At 34.9% G+C, this 23,243-nt stretch overlaps 1 protein-coding gene across 7 annotated transcripts in view; it reads right to left on the reverse strand.

The window, feature by feature from the left end:
- The window catches only part of EML4 (echinoderm microtubule associated protein like 4), a 150,068-nt gene that overhangs the window by 78,817 nt on the left and 48,008 nt on the right, over positions 1–23,243 (reverse strand). For 3 of the 7 annotated variants that reach the window (XM_021087581.1, XM_021087582.1, XM_003125196.6), the window contains exon 2: positions 11,251–11,433. In XM_021087581.1, coding sequence (XP_020943240.1) covers positions 11,251–11,433 — 183 coding nt within the window. Of the gene's footprint in view, positions 1–11,250; positions 11,434–21,152; positions 22,354–23,243 lie in introns of those variants that run through there. The other 4 variants (XM_013996185.2, XM_013996186.2, XM_005662587.3 and 1 more) reach the window with 4 other exon arrangements.

The raw sequence follows: 23,243 nt of genomic DNA on the forward strand, positions 1-23,243 counted from the left end.
CAGAAAATCAGCTTTGATTCCTCCATTTCCTTACTGCCAACATTCAATGGGTGATTAATTCCTCTGTTGCTTCTATAACTCTGAAAAATCCCACCCCCCAGATTTGTTGAAACTAATGTACAAGTTACACATATATAAAGTATAAAATTTACTAAGTTTTGACATACATATGTGCCTGTGAAAGAATCACCACAATCAAGATAATGAACATGGCCATGATTATCTAAAGTTTCCTTGCATTCCTCTGTAATCCATCTCTCTTTCCTCACTCTTGCCCCCAGGAAACCACTGACCTACTTCCAATCAGTATAAATTAGTTTGCATTTCCTAGAATTTTATATAAATGGAATAATATAGTAAATATCTTCTCTGCCTGCATTTTAAAATTCAGTATAATTATCTTGAGATTCATCTGAGATGACATATATATCAACAGATTATTCCTTTTTATAGCCCAATGCCATCCCATTATATGGACATATATATAACAATGTTTTAATTCATTTAGTTACCTGTTTACACTGGATAGTTTCCAGTTTTCTACTATTACAAATAAAGCTACAATAAATATAAGTGTACAAATCTTTGGGTGGACATTTCTCAAAGGTAAATGCCTAAACTAGGTGACATATGAATGCATAACTTTTAAAGAAACTGCTAGGCTCTTTTTCAAAGCGGATGTACCATTTTATACTCCTGCTAACACTGTCAAGTTCCAGTTGCTTCACATTGTTGCAAACGCTTAGAATGAACAAACTTTTAAATTTTAGCCATCCTAGAAAGCATGTAGCGGCAATTCACCATAGTTTCAATTTGCATTTCCTTAATTCTAAAGGTGTTAAATATATTTTCATGTACTTATTTGACATGAACATATATCTTTTTTGGTGAAGTGTCTATTCAAATTTTTACCTACTTTTTTTTCTTTTTTTTTAGGGCCACACCCAAGGCGTATCTAAGTTCCCAGGCTAGGGGTTAAATTGGAGCTGCAGCTGGTAGCCTATGCCATAGCCACAGCAACACAGGATCCGAGCTGTGTCTGCAACCTACACCACAGCTCACAACAATGCCAGATCCTTAATCCACTGAATGAGGCCAGGGATCAAATCCGTGTACCCATGGATAGTGGTTTGTAACCACTAAGCCACAATGGGAACTCCCTTTTATCTACTTTTAAAATAAGCTCTTCCTAATAATTGAGTTGTAAGAGTTTTTAAAAATATATTCCAGTTAAAGTCCTTTGACAAATACATGTCTTGCAAATATTGTCTACTGTTACGTAGTTTGCCCTTTTATTTTTCAAGACAGTCTTTGGAATAACATATTTAAAAACTTGGGGAGTTTTCGTCATGGCGCAGCAGAAACAAATTCAATTAGGAACTGTGAGGTCGTGGGTTCGATCCCTGGCCTCACTCAGTGGGTTAAGGATCCGGCGTTGCTGTGAGCTATGGTACAGGTCACAGATACAGCTTGGATCTGGTGTTGCTGTGGCTGTGGTGTAGCCCAGCAGCTATAGCTCTGATTAGACCCCTAGCCTGGGAACCACCATATGCCCTAAAAAGACAAAATACCAAAAAAAGAGGAGTTGCTGTGGTATAGGCTGGCAGTAAAAGCAGCTGCAGCCTTAAAAAGAAGAAAAAAAAAAAGATGAAGTTCAATTAATTGATTTTTCTCTTATTATTTGTACCTGTGTCTGATTTAAGACATTTTGCCAAACCCAAGCTCACTAAGATTTTCTCCTATATATATTTTCTTATAGAAGTTTTATGGTTTTAACCCTTACTTTGAGGTTTATAATCCATTTTGACTTAAACCATTTTTAAATATCTGTAATTCTATCTGGAAACCTTGTTTCATGACTCTTTTATGTATCCCTGTGTTTAGCACTGTGCTTGAATAACGGAAAGCAGTTAATATCTGAATAATTATTTGAACTCATCTTTGCCATTACTGCCTCAAATTTCTCTTCTGGATTATGATCAGTTTATCTCTATTCTTCCTTCTTGTAGTATTACTCTGCTCTTAAAGCATTCTACACACTATGTCCAAACAGCTTTCTAAAACATGCTGTCTTTGAATTTAATTTGCCATCAATGGTATTATGTACTATTATCTTGAATACCACTAGAAAGAAGTGTTGCTTACGAGAACTGTAAAACACAATCAATTATAAGATGCATTGCAATTCCAGAAATGTTAAAATGTAAGAAATATAGGCATCTTAGAATTAATGGATTAGTGTAAATCTACTTGTCATTCTTCAATTCAAAACTCTTTGATGGCTCTCCATTGCCCTCAGGATAAAAATTAAATTCTTTAGCAAGACATAAGAAAACTTTTCACTATGGGCCCTACCAGTTGAGGCTCATTTTTTGACACTCCCAACCTCATACCTCATGTTTCTGTTTATTTTGAATGCCTAAACTAGTTTTACTCCTTCCACACTCAGCAGTGGATAGTCCTTCTCTCTGCATGCGCCTGTCACCCCAACTTGTCTAAATTACCATATAACAACCAACTATGTACCCATCAAATATTTACGCAGGGCCTATTATGATTGTAGCCTTATGTTTACAAGAGAGTACAAGGCAGCCACAGGCATCAATGAATTAAAATCCTGCAAGGGAATCAGGCTAGCAATGAAAATATGTGGTAAGTACAACAGAGGGATCTGAACAGAGTATCATAAAAGTACACAGAAAAGACACATAATTCTATAAGGACGATTAAAGGCACAGAGTTCAAGAAAGGCTTCCTAGGAAAAACACAGAACAAAGTCTTAAAGAATAAGTAGGAGACAGCCAGGTAAGGAAGGTGATTAAGATACTGGGATCTTATGCCAGTGTGTGTAAAGAAACAGAAAGAAGATAACGGCAAAGTGGGGTGTGTAAGTGTATATGGCACTGGGGTGAGTTAGACAAAAGGTCTTTATGTGGTGAGAATGTAGAACAAGAAAGGGCAGAGTCCAGATGGCAGAGGAAAGTCTAGATGGGAGAGGTAAGCAGAAGTTGATCCTGGAGACTTTGTCTGTAGGGAATAGAGACTACCAAAAGGTTTTAAGCTGAGAAGATTTAGTTCAATTTATATTTAGAGAACCACTTAGTGGCTATGTGACAAGCAGATTTCAGGGGACTGTCTAAGCATAGCATGATGGGGACCTGAAATAAGAGATGGGTAGCATAAATGGAAAGGAAGAGGTAGTTTTAAGAAACACTTAAGTCTTCAAAAGATGATGATATCAGTTTGGGGACATTTTACATTTATTCATTCTGAGGGATGTATAAGCAGAACAGTTAGTAATTAGACAGTTAATTCTTAAGTGCTCAAGTCTAGAATACAGGTAAGCAATTTGGGAACTGGCACCAATAAGTGGATGTTAAGACAGACAAACGTTGCTGTCACCTCCTACAAGGAAACTCCAACTTCAGTTCCAGTTAGGTGCTTCTACATCACCCTAAACTTACCTTTTTAATATAATTATCATGCAGTTTTATGATTATCGACTTATTTGTCTTCTCACTTTACCTAAAGACCTATGGAGGCAAAATCAGTGTATTCTATTTCTTTAATCTCCAGCACCTAAAACTCTGCCTAGTACATTAAAAAGATGAAGGAAAGAGACAACTGTGAAAATATTAGGTGGTATGGAGTAATATTAATGATCAAGCACTTGCTGTGTGCTAAGCATTGTTATCCTAAGTACTTAGTAATTATTATATCCTTTAATCTTCACTATAATCCTTGAAAGGATTTACTATTACCACCCCATTTCTGCTGATAAAAAACTGAAGCCTAGAGAGATTATTAACATGCTCCAGGTTATATTGTAGTAGGGAGTGAAATCAAGATTTGAGTCCAGGCAGAAGAAATGGTAAGTAGAAAAAAATAATTGTCTTGTGGAGAGTGACATTTTGAGCCATGCCAGGATAACAGATAGGAATTCATCAGATGGAAGAGGGGAAAGGAAATTCTAACAGAGAATACTATTAAATCATCAAAATAACAGATAGGAATTCATCAGACGGAGGAGGGGGAAAGGAAATTCTAACAGAGAATACTATTAAATCATCAAAATAACAGATAGGAATTCATCAGATGGAGGAGGGGGAAAGGAAATTCTAACAGAGAATACTATTAAATCATCAAAATACCCAGATACTTATGTAAATAGGAAGACAAGACTAAAAGGAGTTTCAGATAACTCTCAGTACTGGGAATCCTTAGTATTTAGATAAAGAGTGGATGGCCTCCCAAGGTACAGGCAATGCGTTAAGTAAAGCAGATGCAGAAAACAAAAAGGAATTGCGAGCAAATGCTTATTTTTCAGCTGAAAAGTCAGGAGTGTATGTTTTGAAATTTAGAATATTAGGAGCAAAAAAAATGAATATTAACGGTTACTGAAATTTATAACTAGGATGCATCACTAACTACACACACGCGTTTGTATATATACATCCCTTTCCCTCAGGGCTCGTACATTAAAAAGATGGATCCACAACCCTCTCAAAGATTAGCCTGCAAGACTGGAAGACTGAAAGCAATGTGACCTGTAGTAACTAAAGGTACAAAAGCAGTTCTATTTCTGATTAAGCAACCAAGCTGAAATAAGATTGTATTTTATTTTTAAGTTTTGTTTTATATTATTTATTTCTTATTTAGGCTAAGAGTCTATAAACTAGGAAGGTACTAAGTTAGTTTTCATCACAGTTTTAGTTTTATCCATCACAATGCCAAGGCCAATGATAAATTTCATACTTCATCTTACCTTATTGTGACATAAGAATATGAACCATTATGATTTATATATCTTGATGATAGACCCAAACAGATGACCTTTCTGACATCTTAGCCTGACAGTTCCTAAATACTAATGAATTTCACTGTACTCTAGATTCATACAATAGGTTAGGACAAGATGTTGGAGTAGGACTTAAGCTCAGCTTCTCGCATGAAAATACCAAAATTACAACTGCTGAACAATCACCACCAAAACAGGTCACACAATAAAGTTATCACTAAGAACTGTTACATGCGTTGCAAATCTGAAATCCATCTTGCTACTCTTACCTGTAATATCTTCTTATTCTTGCATCTGTCCCAATCCCTCCATCCAAAGAGCAATTTAAAAAATAACTTTGTTTCTATAAGTTTCTTCTTTCCACATTTAATTTTAAATTTAATTTAAATTTACTGAGTCATCCCAAGGCTAGTTATGTTAGTAAGAAATTGTTTATAGATAGTTTATAATCCAGCAGAAGCAAAATTACATACACATACATACACCAAAAGAGACCCGTAATGAAATTTTAAAACAGCTTCAAGAAGAGACAAAACATAGATCAATTTCAGGAATTAATTTGAGACCTTAAAGGATGAAAAACTTTTGATCAGAAGGATAAAAACGATCCATGAAGGAAGAACTTTACTCAAAATCTTTTTCTTTATCTCAGATTCCCTATCATATGCCCCACAGCTCCAACTGTATATCTCTTCCACTCTCTCCGCATTTTCAAGCTCCCTGCTACCTTTTGCAATGTCAGTTACTTTGCTTCATTCTTTGAAAAAAAATGGAGCACTACATGTACTTCATCAAATTTTATCTTTTCCATTTGGAATTTCATCTGTACTTTTCTCCTTTCCTTTTGTCTCACAGGAATGTGTACTTTAGTTCCCTTAACCGCTCATTCTTTTAAAGTATCTTTTGAGCAGAAATGACCAAAGAGCATTTGACTCTCATAGAGGAATGGAGCTCTGTGCTGCCTGGTCTGAGGCAATGTCTGCCCAGTTATTTTCATATACAAAGAGCAGCTCAGAAGTCTTTGATATGCTGTCAAAATAATAAGACACTATCCTATCCCCTACCACAATTATGAATCATTTTAGCCCAAGGCCCCACCAAGGAAATTCACACCTTCTAACTGATTAATGTAATTTACTTATCAACAACGTTTACAGCAAACTCATGAGAATCCCTCTCTTGTCATAAATGTTATCTGGAGCAAGAGCCAAATGATGCAGATCTGTGCCTGCACACTATCCCAGAGTCTACATAATTAGCAATGTGTTTTTTGGGAGAAATGATATCCTTTAAATTTCAATTTTGCCTCTGGGTCCTCTCATTTCTCAAGTGGCAGTTACAATGCTTGATATTTCTGGTTTACCAGCAGTTTCCTGGTTTAAAAAAATGACTGTTTCCCACCTTCAGATAATTTGACTCCTGTGCTTTTATACCATTGTGTACTAACAGCTTGTCTTCACATATTGCCAGTAGGCTGTATTCTCAAATTACATTCATTTGGTCACCCCAAGAGGTCTTAATGGGTTTCCCAGGCACCAGCTGTGACATAATTTGTCTTCCTGGCAGTTAAAACTGCCAGAGTGTTCCCTGGACCTTCCCTTCTGCTCCAAAGTACAGGTAATTTTTTTTTTTCCTTTTGGCAGGGATTCAGCTGTAACTGGTGTATATATTATGAACATATGCCGTCAAAAGGAAAGAATTCTCCAACAGAAGAGAAGGTATATGAGAAATTTAAATGACTGGCCACCTCTAAAACTACTGGGAAAACTTTCTACCTTGTGTCTGATATAATATATTCAAGAAAAAAAATGGAGATTAGCTTTTAATACTGCTGGCACACTGGAAAGGATAAACTAAAAGAACAGAACTAAAAATACTGAAATGACTAGTTAGGTGTGTTTTTGATTTTGGCATTTACTGAATGGCAATACTACCATGAAATGACATAGACTGTCATTAAACCATTAGCAAACACATTTAGTTTTAGTGATACCTGAAGTCAAGTCATGTTTCCATATCACCACTATCTAGCACAACCATGTAATAGATGTCTTCATCAATGAGGAAGCTGACCTATACTTTTAACTACAGCTTTATAAAAGGGTTCCACCTACTTATCCATGGTTTATAGTCTTGCCTCTAAAGAAAAATCCTCTAAAAATGCTAAATATTTTATGAAGATGGTAGTGATTATTGTCCTGTCAGTAATTTATGCGAGACTGAATACTACAAATTCTAATTTCACAGGGGACTAAGAAATTCACATACAAAACTTTCTTATAGTATCAGAAATGACTTAATTCTTTTAACTGAGGTATAACTGACATAACGTTAATTTCAGATTCTTTACTTATTAAGTGAAAGAAAAATACAAAATCCCTACAAAATAATTTCTTTTTAAAAAAGTTTTCCTTGGTTAGAAAGTACTTTGCTTAAAATGTTTATTCCAAATATTTATATCATTAATATATTACTCCTATTTAATGTCAAAACTGATATTTGATCTTTTTTTAGGTTATATAAAAATGACAATAGTGAAGTTTCACTTATTTCTTTTCCAGTTACTTTCTGTAGTAAACCATATATAAACTTCAAGATAAAGCTGTTTAGAATTACCAATAATAAAATTAATGAAACTTTTAAAATGTACTTCTCAATGTTTTAATATCAAGAATAGAAAACAGGGAAATTTTTTCACTAATGATAGAGTAATTCTTAATGAGTTATGCTCATTTCTCAAATAATATTTCTCCGAAGTATTATATAATCAATCCTTCCATCATCGATCCATTTTATAGCCAGTAGTTCAAAGCTGGTGTCTACTGTAAAAGAGTAACTTAAAGAATAATCACTAGTAGAGTTCATTTCAAAATGTGAACCACATCAGCATATTATAAGAACACCAGTCAAAGCAAACTTAGGATGTAGAATTAATGGAAAGGAACTTAGTATCTCCCTAACTAATAAAGTTGTTACTAAGGATTAAGAGTTGGTACTATGTGGAAAGAAAAGGTTTCAATGTAGTAGTTGCAGGTGGCTCTAGAACTGAAGAAATCTTCACTAAAGAGCCTGTAACAAAACTAATCCTAAACTCACTTTAGAGACAAAGGAATTATGAATGACAACTAGAAAAGCACGACTTACAAAAAGTATGTTTCTGGAGGATAGGTATTATAGCTATTTAACTATTTGTATTTTATGATACTCAAACAGATAGGTGCTAAGTAACTGATGTGTCATACAAAATACTATCTATGTGCCAAATTTTAAAAAGAACAGTCTTTAAGTTTCTCTATAAATATTTATTTACTAAAATACCTTAGTAAATAAGAAAACACTAATTTTTCCCCAACACAAAATGACAATTTACTATTGTTTTAGCATAACAAAATTTTTTTAAAAAACTACAGATTAATACAAATTATTTAAAATAAGCTTTAAAAAATATTGTGGGAGTTCCCATTTTGGCTCAGCAGTAACAAACCCCACTAGTAACCATGAGGATGCCGGGTTCGATGGGCCTTGCTCAGTGGGTTAAGGATCTGGTGTTGCTGTGAGCTCTGGTGTAGATCGCAGACATGGATGGGATCCCGAATTACTGCGGCTGTGGCATACGCTGGCAGCTGTAGCTCTGATTCGACCCATAGCCTGGGAACTTCCATATGCTGCAGGTCCCGCCCCCAAAAAGCAAAACGAACAAGCAAAAAATATCGTGGATAATAACCAAATACTACGTGATTTTTTCTTACAGTATTTAAAATACTTATAGAGCCAGAAGCCGAGGGTACATACACCAATAATAGAAGAGGATCTGGTTCTTCTCTTTATGCAGTTTACTTCCCCAGTAAAGTCCATACATATTAACTTATCTGGTCCCCCATTCTATTCTAATAACTCTAGAATCCTCTTATAAAAGTCAATCGAAAACCAATTAAAAAAATTTTTTCAGGCCACACTAGAGGCATATGGAAGTTCCCAGGCTAGGGGTCGAATCAGAGCTACAGCCTCCGGCCTACACCACAGCCATAGCAGCTCAGGATCCAAGCCACCACGTGCAACTTACACCAGAGCTCACAGCAACACCAGATCCTTAACCCACTGAGAGAGGCCAGGGCTCGAGCCTGCATTCTCGTGGACACTAGTCAGATTTGTTTCCACGGCGCCACAACGGGAACGCCCAAATAATCCCCCCCGCCCCCGGCTTGATCTTGGCAGTCCTCAAAACTGGTTCTCAAAAAATTAAAAACTCACATTATAACATTATTAACCAAAGCAGTTTCAATCAAGTCTTTTGCCAAATTCTCAGATTCCTTGTCGCATGTCACTGACACATTTATCTAACTAACCACTAATGGAAAAGACCCATCCTGCCATCTAACTCTCCACTATTAACACCCAGGCCCAGAGAGCTGGAGGGTCGGAAGTATAAGAACAGTTATTACAAAATCAGGCAGAATGAATGCCCCCCACACTTCAGTACCCTCGGAGTCCTTGAGCATTTCTTTCATGTCTGTGGTCTTCCATTCCCCACTTTAACCATTCCAAACGGTGACTTCCTTTTTTTCCCCACTACCCAGGAACTGTCTTACTTTCTTAAAGGGCATCAATGTCACCAGAGGAGAAAGTGATAAGGAATGAAACTTTCAGCCCTAACAACTGTGAATATATATCAACCTTCTCTTAGTTTTATCTTATCCATTATATCTCAGAAGTAGCCTTTTTTTCTTTTTCTTTTTTTCTCCTCCTCTAAGACTAACAGTTTTTCACCCGTTCTAACATGCTTTCTCAATCTCTCAGGAAACCTGCCTCAATCACCACCACTTCTCCCCCACCAATATCATTTCTGCTGCCTTTTTGTCCTCAACCTATTTTTCTTCTCAAGTCTATAAAATCTTAAAAAGTAAACATAATTAAAGCTAGGACTTCAATTTAGCATCCTCTTCTAGCTACTACCCTTTTCCTTCTAAGGCAAATTTCTTGAAAAGACTGGCTGTAGTTGCTGCTCTTGATTCCACAATTCTCAATTGCTGCTTCTGAGGCACAGCAAGTTAAGGATCCTGAATTGTCACTGCTGTGGTGCAGGTTCAACCCCTGTCCTAGGAACTTCCACATGCTGTGGGCAAGGCAAAACAAAACAAAATTACAAATAACAAAACAAACAAACAAAAAGACAAAACTGCAGTAAGTTTGTAATCTTATCATCCACTAAAATTCCTTTTGAAGAGGTTTCTAATATTCTCATAAGTGTCAAATCAAATGGTCACCTCTCAGTCTTTGTGTTACTTAACCTCTTTGTAGCAGCTGGCAACACGAATCACTCTGCTCTTCACTATGCCAAAACCCTGGAGCTCCCGACAGGACTATCCTGAACTGCCTTCTCACTTTACATCCTCCTCCTATGGCTTCAGCTATCACCCACAAGCTGAACATTCCCAAATTCTTATTGCTAGCCATAACTAGCATGAGCACTAGACCTATAATTCAGTCATTAATATGTATCTACACAGCATATATGCCTCAAACTCAACATTCAAAAACTGAATTTATAATCTTTCTTTCAAATCTGCTCCACATATCCTGGTTAACTCTAATCTCTAGCTAAAATCTAGGAGTTGTATAAGACTCCTCCCTAAGTTAATCACTGGTACTGACATATTACAGCAGAGAGGTAAGCTAATGAACCCATTCCTTTTCCCATTGCCGAATGGGGATAATCATACCAATGTCCATCTGCTTTACCATGAAATCAGTAAGCTGTATAAAATGGCATGTTTGATTGCTTAACTGTGAAAGAATTTTTAATTCCTTCTTGGTGATCAGAGGAAGATAAGAGCCTAACAACCTCAGACAAAGGGGCCTAATAACTGTTTATTTCAATCTGTAAAAATCCCCAATGTCTAGAAGTTAAAATTTTCATTGAACTGATGAGTTGGCAGTAAGTTTCAAAGTTTAAATTAAATTTCAAAGTTTAAATTAAATTCTTCAGGATTCTGCTGACTAATGGCAACAGAAGGCATAGAATGAAGCTATATGAACTATAGTCATTTCTTTAAAAGTATGAGTGCCTACCTGCTGTGTTCAAAGATACAATGCTAAGGTTATGGGAGACACCAAAAATGATTCAGTTCCTGCCCTCAGTAAATTTATTACCTAGCTGGAAGATACTAAATTAATATAAACAATATGACATAAAAGCCTGTAAGTATAATCAGTGGCATTACACAAAAACTTCCCAATTTAAAATAGTAAATAATAAACTTTAAGAATTCCTTGGGAATATAGAAAAAGGAAATGTAAAACCAACTATAATCACAAGTAATCCAAAAGAGAAACTACAGTTTTATATTCCCAGTCTCAATGTCACTGATAAAATACACAAATTTAATACATTATTTCAAAGAAAATGTTACAAAAGGGCAAAACTCTTTCTACTTTATAACACACTTAATTACCTTTACTTGGGACTGATTTCTTCACTGAGGCTACATGATCTTCAGAGATTGCAAGACGCCTTAAAACATCAGCCAAAGCTGCCTTTAGCACAGTGATTTCATCTTCTTGTTGTTGAACTCTTAACTCAAGAGCTGAGAGGCGATCTTGAACATCAGAAGTACTTGCAGCAGAAATACTATCATCTATAAAGTAAAGAAAATACGGAATATTTTAAAGCAAACTGCCTGAATCTAATGACATTTAAGAAAAACTATACCAGAAAAGTCTTTTAAAAGATGAGAAAAATTGAAAAAAAAATTTACAGATTAACATCTATTAAGATTTTCTTGCTGCATGAACTAATATAAAATAGAAAAAGTTAATACAGCTGGCATATAATTAAAATTATGAAAATTTTCCCATGGTAAAATTCTCTCTATATTATACTATCGCCTTAATTGTTTTTTCACCAAAATGTTCCCTGAATATATCACTTTGTAGAAAAATAGAAATCTGCAAGAGAGAAAACTATTCAAAGCATCCTTCTTATTGTGTATTTGTTTATGAAAATAAACAATGAGTCAGATCACTTCAGTATTGCTTTATGTATCAGCCTGGGAACCCCTCACCTTCATCATCAATGATCAGGGAGAATTCTCTACTTCTGTTTTTATCATTATACTCCCAACCTCCTCCCCCAGAAACGGCTACATAATTAGTAAAAGCCCTTTCTCTGCTCTTTTTCGCTTCCCAATGCCTCAACCTCTCTGTAAAAAAGGCCTGGTTTCTTAAAGCAGGGAGCTATTATTTGCCTTAGGTATGTAACAAGAACAATAACAAAAAGTAAAAGTTTAGTTATAACGTAGCAATTACAAACTATTTCCAAAGCTATGTAACTTTAGAGTACACTGCTTTGCTGGGTTAACTATGTCTAAATGCATGAAAGATCAATTGTAATTGGCTAATTTACTACAAGCAGAAAAACTCAGGGGGGAAATGAGATTCTCACATTAATAGTTTGATCTGAAGAATATAAACTGGGTCAGTCATTCACACAAAAAGGTATAGTGTGCCATTTTTCTCAGACTGAGAAAATGTGCCAGATTATCTTAAGTAGACAATTTTTTTTCTGAGAAAGTGTGTGCTTTTTATATAATCATTTTAATTTTTTTCCATTATACTTGGTTTACAGTGTTCTATCAATTTTCCACTGTACAGCAAAGTGACTCAGTTACACATACATGTATATTCTTTTTTCTCACATTATCGTGCTCCATCATAAGTGACCAGACATAGTTCCCAGTGATACACAGCAGGATCTCATTGCTAATCTATCCCAAAGGCAATAGTCTGCATCTATTAACCTCAAGCACCCCATCCATTCCACTCCCTTCCCCTCCCCCTTGGCAACCACAAGTCTATTCTCCAAGTCCATGATTTTCTTGTCTGTGAAAAGGTTCATGTGTGCTGTATATTAGATTCCAGGTATAAGTGATATCATATGGTATTTGTCTTTCTCTTCCTGACTTACTTCTTAAGTAGACAATTTAACTCAAAGTTTGAGTTAAAAGCAACAACAAAACCCTCAACATTTAAAAACCAAAGTTATCAGAGTTCCCGCTATGGTTCAGCAGTAACAAACCCGACTAGTATCCATGAGGATGTGGATTCAATCCCTGGTCTTGCTAAGTGGGTGAAGGATCCAGCATTGCCACGAGTTGTGGTGTATGTTGCAGATGTGGCTGGGATCCTGAGTTGCTGTGGCTGCGGCATTGGCTGGTGTCTGCAGCTCCAACTGGATCCCTAACCTAGGAACTTCCACATGCTGCAGATATGGCCCTAAAAAGCAAAAAAAAAAAAAAAAAAAGTTATAATTTATCATGGAGCAGTAAACATATTCATATTTAAGATCTTACATGCCTACAGATATCTCAGGCATACATATGTACTCTCTTCTGTCTTTAGAGGTATTTAAATGACAATCTTTGAGAAAGGAATAGAAGGAAGAGTTGGGTTTATTTTCAATTTAGACTTCAACTTCTAGTTTGATAATTAGTTGTATAATCTTAGGCAAGTTATTTTACCTCTTAGAACCTCAATTTATCTGTCTTTAAGTATGATCCTTATGAGCAACATACCAGAATACGTACCCAGAACATGTCTGACACTCAATAAATGTCTAACATACAACAGTAAAGTACAAAAGGTATAATTTGAGGGCATATTTATTACATAAAAGGCAGATATGCCAAACTACAAGACTTGTAAGAACGATTCAGCTTCTCATTTGAAAAATTTTTATATTTGAGGCCTTTTTCATTTCCACAGTGGCCTAGCTGAATTCTAGCTGATCCATACTCTTCAAGTGTGTTACACAGTGGTTACTGTTATTTTTGTCTGTCCAGAATACTTTTCTGTTTTCCTTCCTGTGACAGGGGAACAGCAGCGCCTCCATGAACTCCACTAGTTTTTGAAGTTCCATTATGGCTGTCAATCTATGATGCCTCATTCTCCTAACACCCTGCACTATTAATACGTTGAATCATATGAAATGGATTTTTCAGTTGGTAAAAATATGATTGACTACTGGTAATTTCATATGGTTCAATCTAATACCACAGAAGTGGCTATAAGATACGGGTTAGGCCAAATGGAGTCCTCCCAAATTTCAGAAGTTGGGGTGGGGAGAGAGATGGAGAGAGGTGTAGCCCATCCTTCTTGGTTTGTCAGCTATATGGACACACAGGGCTGTCAGTGATAGAGTTCTGAGTTCCATTTCTAGTCTCTGAACCTCTGGCCCTTTGATTCTGAGCTATTCTAATATTCCTTTTAGCTAATCATGTAACCTAATAAACTCCCTTTCTATAAGCCATCATGTATAAGTCAAAGGTCTTAAGTTAGTAAATTATATGGATATGACTTACTAAATTGTTCTCAATTTATGGAAGATAAGTTCTATATCTAAATTACAATCACAGGTAAAATATTTATGTGATTTTTATAAACACATAATCTTCTTAATTCTTCTGGGAAGACAGCAAAGCCTAGTGGAAAGATGATCAGATTCTAATGCTAAGGGTATAGTCCTGGGTTTTAGTACCAACACAGTGACTAACTTTTATTTTGGTAAGCCACTTTGATTTTTTAAAAATGACTAAGGTTTTTGTGAAACTTGGAGAGTCACATGAAAGGAGGTTCAGCTTGTAAAAATCCTACCACAACCTGCTAGATAACTTTGATAACACACAAGGACAGTATTTCAAAGCACACATCAAGCAAAAAGTTAATTATTAACCATGCCCTGTGTTTATACAGTAACTTTCATATTTATTACCTCATCCCCCTCCTTGCTCTATCTATATTTTATATTTGAGGGAACAGCTCAAGAAGCCAGCTTGAGAAGGTTGGCTTTCCCAAAGTCACCGAACTAGTCTTGATATCTGAGACTCAGAGGACTTCTGACTCACAGTTTAAGTGCCTTTTATTTCATGCTGCATCTTAACAATAATCACAGGAGGACCGGATAAATACATTCTTTCATAAAGCTAGACAGGGTTTAAACTATAAAGTGATATAATCAGATTACAATTTTAAAGAGGTTATTTTGGCTGCTGTGTGAGAATGGATTAGAACAGGATGAGAGGAAATGCAAGGAGACCAGGCTGGAGGTTAAAGCAGTAACCTGTGTGAAAGATAAAGGTGGCCTAGGCCTTAGGTTAGGGCTAAGACATTCATGTGTCTCAATTTGTCCAGAACAAACATTTCCACTATTGTGTAAAAATATTATCACAATGCTCCTTTCTTTCACTCTAAACTTTCCCACTTTGAATTATCAATTACAGGGTCACTCAAACTAAGGCAGGAGTGGCAAGAGAGACGCAAAGCTGCACAGTTACTTGATCTCTACAGTTCCCTACAGCCCTAAAATCCTAGTATCTTCCTAATATCTTGGCCCATCTCCTTTGCAGGGGCAATAAAAGCTATGCTAGAACTGTGCATAAATTCTGGTGTTACACTGCCTGTATATATATGTTTGCTACTTACTAGCTCTGTGACTGGTTTCCTCATGTTATTTCTTCATGCTGATTAGTATTTATCTCAGGTTTGAGATATCAGATGAAATAATGTATAGATAGCACTGCCATAAAGTGAGGGGTCAGTAAGTTACTGTTCTGTGTAGTGGTGTTCTTCACTACACTGTTTATTATTGCCACAAAACTGGAAATGATCTAAAGTCCCTAGATGGGGTTACTAAGCCATGATATGTTCACACCACAGAATACCATGCAATGAAAAATAATAAGGTATAAAAAATAAAGGTATTATATAAGGTAATATAAAATAATAAGGTATAAAATATTATAAAGGTATTATTATAAGGTATAAAAATATTATAAAAATAAGGTTTACATATGTAAACCAGAAAGGTGAAAGATCCATAAGACAACTCAAGTGGAATAAACAAACTAAGGAACAACATGAAACCAAATAATTTACTGAAACATATACACAGGCACCAAAACATACTTCTAAAAAAATAAACAAAAAACTTCACATTTATGTATGTATATAAAGTACACACTGAAGTCTAGAACCATACACATTAAACTAGTAATTGGGTTATTTCTGACTAGGAGAATGAGATTGGAAGGATAAGCGTAAAAGGAAATTTTTGCTTTTCAGTATAAGTATTTCTATATTTTTCAAATTTCACAATAAAAACATCATATCCTACTTTTCATATATTATTTAAACTTATATTTAAGCTAAAACACTGTGATCCTGAAGCTTAATTTCTTAAAACAAATTTCCTCCAGACATAATATTCCAACTTTACAAAGGAACACATGAGAGATTAAGGAATTAACTTAAATTCACATTCACCAATTACAAAAGCTAAAACAAACTATTTTAAACATCAACAACCCCTCCTGCCGCTTTATAGATAAATAAACTAAGTCTGAAAAATCAGAGTTACTGAGTTACTCGTGCACACACAGCAAACTGAGGTTAGAACTCCTTCCTCAGATGACTCCACAGAACCCGCTCTTACCATTTTCAAAACTTTGTTCTTATTTCTCTCCCAGTCTCTAATGTACCACATGCGCATTCACAATAAACTTTTTAAGAATACATCTGTTCGGCAGACAGAATATACCTATTTTCTGGTGGCTTTTTCTACTCCCCTTTCTTAATTCAAAGTACACTGATTCCTTTTCCTTATACCATGGTAATCTCTTTGCTCCCCTCTCAAAAAAACTTTCTAGCCTTGAGGGTTAAAATGTGAACTACAGACAAACTCCCAAGGATTCTTAAGTTCATTGGGGGGAGGGGGTAAAGAAAGAAGGTCCATAATGGTCTTTTCCATCAGTCTAATCTATTTACTGGCATAAGTAAGTCTCTTTTATTAGAGGTCCAAGTTAATCTACATGTAACTGGTAAATTTTAATATCCAATATTACAGTTTTAAAACTGCAATGGTAGCCACTCATTATGCTTTTAGTACAGTGAATCATAGTTAATTTGTCTCTGAATTGTCAGGAAATATGTTTTAACTCTGCAGAGATAAATACACTGTGTTCTAAACATTTAAAAGCTGGCAACCCAGCATCCTATCAGAATGAAGCCCGCCTGTAAATTCTAGAACCTTTTGAATGTCAATGATTTTATGTAAATCTTTCTAAAATGGAACATTACTTTCCTGTCATCCTAACAAGGGCATGTAATTATAACATAGCCCCTTCTAGATGACTCAGTCTTCACCGAAAATACTACTTTGCACTACAAGCACTGTGATAAAATGATGCCCCGGAGGCTTTTTCTAATTAAATAATTTAAGGTACTCTGTTTTCAAACTTACAATCTTTTTTCATATCTTTTCTGCTTCTTTCTTTGCAGTATATATTAACTATGCCAGTCTATAGCAACATTCTTTTCCAATCTAATTTCCCACATTATGGGATACTGGGTAACCAAGCTTTTTGCACTATTTATAAGAAAAAAAAAAATCTCTGAGGTGGGAAGGGATGGGCTCAGAGTTTGGGATGGAAATGTTGTAAAATTAGGTGGTGATGATGGTTGTACAACTATAAATATAATAAAACTCATTGAAAAAAATCTCTGAAATTAGGATCTCTTTTTAAAAAGATTATATATGTACATTATACGCATATACATTATGCATTTTATGAATACAATTTAAACATAGAGGGGAAAAAAATGGACACAACCTAAGGTCCAATATTTATGTCCCTGGAGTCCCAGAGGAAGAGGAGAAGATTCTAACTCAAAAAAATGTGAAGAAACAATGATTCAACTTCCCAGGTTAAAATAAAATTTAACAATTCATTAAAATTCATTAAATTGAAGTCCCTATCTTCAGCACACCTGAAAATCAAATCCAAGTAGATTAAAGAATTAAAGGCAAAATTATAAGAACTTTGGAAAAATAGAGACTATCTTTAATTTCTACAAGTAAAGAGAATTATCTCTAAACAAGATACAGAAAGCACTATCCATAAGAGCAAATACTGATACATAACTGCATTAGAATTTAGAACATATGTTCCTAAAAGACACAGTAAAAGGAAAAAGCAGTTCACAAACTAGGAAAAGATAGTTCTCACACCTGTAAGTGATAAAAGATTAGAAACTTGAATAAAGAATTTCCACAAATCAGTAAGAAAGACAAAAAATCCTAAAGAAAAACTGGCAAAAGCCATGGCTAAACACTTCATTGGAGAAAAAACCATAAATGGCCAATGAACATATATGAAATGAGGCTCAAGCACCTCATTAATAATCTTGAAAGGGAGAAATTAAAACCATATGAAATACTATTTTAAGCTCACCAAACTGGTAAAAAATTGAAAGTGTGACAATATCAAGTATTCCCAAGGTTAAAGAATACAGTGAATTCTCCTTCGTTACTGATAGACCATAAACTGTTTCAACAATTTTGAGGTTAAAAAAAAAAAAAAAAAATCCCAACTTTGGCATCATCTGGTAAAAGATGCACATATGACCAGCACATACGACCAGCAATTCCACCCCCAGGTGTACATACCCTGACTACAGCAGGACTGCCAATCTTTCTCTTTGAGGGCCAGACAATAAATATTTTAGGCTTCACAGACCACATAATCTCTGCAGCAACTATCCAAATCTGCCTTTGCAACACAAAACATGTAATATGTAAATTATGTGTGTATCTAACACATATGTATGTAAATGACTAGGTACGGAAATGTTCCAATAAAACTTTTTTGCGGACTGCCAGGCACAGGTTCCCAATCTCTGCTCTTACATACATACATCAAGAGAAATGTTCAGTAGCATTCACAACAGCAAATTCACAAATGAAATGATCTGGAAATCTAAATGTCCACTGATGGTAAAATGTGTAAATTGCAATATAAACTTTCAACAGAATATTACAGAATGGTAAAAAAGAACTATGGCTACATGCAACATGATGTATAAATAAATCTCAGCAATATAGTAAGGAGTGTAAAAAGCAAGTCAGTCTTCACATGAAGTTCAAAAAATACAAAAATAAGTAACTGATTAGAATAAAAGCATAAAACAAGGAAATGATATACAGAAAATTTATGACAATAGTTACTTCTGATGATGTAGGGCAGGGATCGTGGTAGGGAGGTGTCCACAGATAAAAGAATATCTACATCATAAAGACAACTAAAACATTGTATTATACTCTTTTTCTGAAGTAGAAGTTAGTGATTTTTCTCTTCTGAGAGGGGATGGGGAATGAAGATGACTACAGTGCATAATGAATTTACTCACTTTTTTTTTCAAGAATAGTGAAACTGTTTTTGCAAATTAAATCCCAAAATAGACAAAAATGGAGTTGTACTTCCAAAGAATCCTGAGGTTTTGTGTCATTAAAAACAACTAAAGTAGATGGCTTTTATGACTGTTTTTAGGGCTAATGCTATGACCCTAAGATTGTTACCTATGAACTTTTGGAAAAAAAAAACAACAGTCCATTTCAAAAAGGTGAGACATAATATCATCCAAAGAACAAATTTAAAAAAATTTCTTTTAAGTCTCTGATCTCACTTTCCTAAAGCACTTACATTAAAATACTGGGCAGGTCTTGTAGAATGGTCCTGGCAAATATCCGAAGAGCTAATATGAGTGAAGAACCATGAGGAGGCAGTAACAGTACCATGAAGTGTTTATAGTTAGAAAAAAGTGAAGGTACTAGTCTAAAGAACTATCAATGGAGGAACTGGTTAAATAAATGGCTGTATTACTGTATACCATGTAGCTCTTAAAAAGGATGATATATAGGGTTAGGGTTTATATAAAATCATAAACAAGTAAGTTAAATAGGAGTAACAACATACTATGGAGAGGAAAAAAACTGCAGGCAACATTTATAGTGTAGTTGTGTCAGTGTAGAACTGTCTATCCACAGGCATACATACACATACAGATGTATAGAGAGAATGGAGGTGTGTCTCTGTGAAATGGGGTTTCAGAGGATTTTGCTTATTTTAGATAAATTTGCCACAGAAAAAAAATTCTCTGTAAAGAAAAACAAATGATTTTCTCAGTAAAGGAAAGCTAATTTAGACTGTGATATAAACTTAACTTAGTAATGTACCCAAATTTTCTATATGTCTCACGATGTTCAAAAGAAAATATTCTCAGTCTAACAAGAGACACAAAAATCAATACAATACATCCAAAGGAAAACTGGGTCTTTAAACAGCATTTCCTTAAAAAACAAAACAAAATCACAATTGATTTGTCGCATTAGTAAATTCCCATCAGAAGGCACTTGGCAACAAACATCTTGTTTTTTTTTTGTTTTAAAATGGAATTGATTGTCTTCAAATATCACCACATAAAGACAAAAGTATTTAAGTATTACATCAAAAATGTACTATGCATTCTACAACAGCTAAATTTACTTTTGGAAATCAACCACAAGAAAATATACTCATAAAAACACAGTTCCTATGAAGAAATATTTATGAAAGAATTGAAGTTTCCTATTTATCTTAATATTCTACTTCCAAAAGACAAATTTTTATCTCAAAGAAGTTTTAAGTAAATAAGGCATTTTAACTGTTAAAGCTTGGATATTTTATTTTTTGGTAAATGATAATATTAATTACCTCCAGCTATCAATCTCACATAAAAATAAGACTAATTTCTCTCTTAAACTAATGAACCCAAATATTGATGTTGACTTATATTGTCTATTTTTAAAAACTAAAGTTTGTTTTTTTTTGTAAGCTATTCTTACTAAAAATCCAGCTACTAGCAAAAATTGTAAGAGAAATCATGTAAATAAAAGAAAACGTAAAACCATTTTTGCTCCAGTACTACTAAGCATGAAGAATTTTACTTCCATCTATCACTAGGATTCATTCACAATTAAGACTTTTTTCAAAGTCTTACTTAATTTAGTACAGAATTAAAAAACAGATAATCAGATAATTCTTTTGATATTTTTAAATCAGACTTTTTGCTTCATAGAAGCAAAAAACTAAGCTTAACTATACAATTCTCATTTCCTATTATATGGGAGAGGTGGGTTTTTTTTCCCCCCTACTATTTCCCACTAAAAGCTGCCGTTTTTATTTTTTCCCTCACAAATAATAAAATGACCATCTTTAGAGGGGTGGGCAGGAAAAGAACAAGCTGGACAAAACCCATTCTGCCCTCAGAACAGGAATTTATCTGTTTATAAAGTGGGTACAGTCTTAAGTACGTTATAAAAATATGTAGGCAAATATTTATGCCATTGACACATATATTTAAAGGAAGGTTGGGGGGGTAGAGGGAAGGGATCCAGATTCATTCCCATGTCCTTGGACTTTTTTTGTCACAAGTAGCAAAGTTTGTGATACGGGTCTGAATTCCCAGGAAAGAAAAGATACGTTACCAGTGCAGAAGTTCGTAAGTGCAGAGGCAGCACACACTGAAGCGAGACCAGGCAAGCTGTCTTCCATTCTTGCCACTTACGTTAAAGCAATATAAACCAGTTCTGTCCACGTTTCCTGCTGCCTTCCCAGATAGTTCCAGAGCAAATCCCAGCTCTCTAAATCTCACGACATACTTTACATTCTGAGGAAATCCTCCCAGTCCAGATGGCCTACCACAAAGCACTTCTATGTTGGCACAAATAAAAACTTCTTAAGGGCTCTTCTCTGGCCCCTTTGCTCTCTGATCTAAAGAAAAGTTTTCTACTTATTTATAAAGAGAGACAAAGAAACTGAAGGAGAAAGAGCAAACAGAGCACGCAGGCAAAAGGAGGGTAAGGATACAGACAAAAAACTTGGGCTGCTTTTGGGAGTGGCTAAATTCCAGGCGCAGGCAGAAACACATGAATTAATGTACCACATGAATATTCACTACAATTATTTGTCCTCAGGCACTACTTTTTTGATCCTCTTTTAATTGGTTAAGAGTAAGGTACAACCGCTTCAAATACAAAACCCAGTTTTTGCCTTCTGAAACTGAAGCATAAAAGATACTAGTTTCTATAAATAACAGAGTTAAAGCCCCCCCAGATGAGCATTTTTCTACTAGGAAATGAACAATGTGTGTGCAAAGTGGCAAGTTGCATTTCCTTTTTCCTTTTGCTTTTGTTTAAAATTAAATGAAATCCACATGAACTGTAAAGAAACTAAAAGAATGACCAGTTTTCATCAATTTAAATAACCTAAGTGTTAAAGACTAATATGGCTGATTTATTACAGACAGTTCAGTATTACAGACAGTTCAGTAAGATAACAAATTTAATCAATAATGAGAATAGTCATTTTTCTTAATTCACTTATTTTCCAAATTATTTTAAAATAATACAACTGTACTACTAAGTAACCTATAATAATTTACATCTGGTCAGATATTCTGATTTTAAGCCACATACGCTTACAATAATAATGTAAAAGTATAAGGGAATTCAAATTATAAATATCTTTAGTCTCTTTTACAAAATCATGTAAAAGCAGATGAAAGTTAATGTATATGGCATTTATTCTTTTGATAACTACTTCTAAAGCTAATTAAAGAACAAATTAATAGAGATAAGTGTCAAAACAAAGCTACTGACAGATTATCTCTTCAACTTGTTGCTTTTAAGCTTTATAATTGAGAAGAGTAAATTTAAACCAACTTAAGGTAAAATAGAAACAACAGAACTACTATAAACATACACAGACTCCAAAAAAATACTGTGAAACAGATAAAACCTAAACCAAATTGAACATTGAGGGCTATGCTACAAAGACTGAGATAAGGATAAGCAAAGCTGATAAAAGAGGAAAGAAACAAATTGATCTAGATTATATTTACAAAAGCCTAATTTACAGAACAAAGCGGGAACCATCAAAAGTGTTTCCTAAAGTGAAACTTGGGAAAGTACTTCTCTATAGATTAAAAGGGATCGGGAGCTTGGGCTTATCAGACACAACCTAGAATAGATTTACAAGGAGATCCTGCTGAATAGCATTGAGAACTATGTCTAGATACTCATGTTGCAACAGAAGAAAGGGTGGGGGAAAAACTGTAATTGCAATGTATACATGTAAGGATAACCTGACCCCCTTGCTGTACAGTGGGGGGGAAAAAAAACAAAACAACAACAAAAAAAAACCCTGGTACAGATTCATCAAAACACAGACGCTACTTGGAAGATTAACTGGAGTTAAGTGGGCTGGGGAATGTGCAGTGTGTCTGAAACAAACGACATTTAAGGGCGACCATGTAGGATGAATAAAAGCAGACAGAATGGGAAATAAAACAACACAAAAGAAACTTAATGCCAGGCACAGACTAGGATGGAGTTCAAGTTCCTGCTATAGATAGCTGAGGGGCTCTTAGGTAGACTATAAGTTATTACATTTCTCTTTGATCACCAGACAAAACTCTTCTTTACAATAATGTAGCCCAATTAAATGGCTGACAGACTCCTAAGGTGAGGACCGTCAAGAGGTTCTGCAACCTAGTGCTTTCTCACCAGTATATAACA

This window comes from Sus scrofa, chromosome 3, assembly GCF_000003025.6.
Source record: "Sus scrofa isolate TJ Tabasco breed Duroc chromosome 3, Sscrofa11.1, whole genome shotgun sequence".
Lineage (NCBI taxonomy): Eukaryota > Metazoa > Chordata > Mammalia > Artiodactyla > Suidae > Sus > Sus scrofa.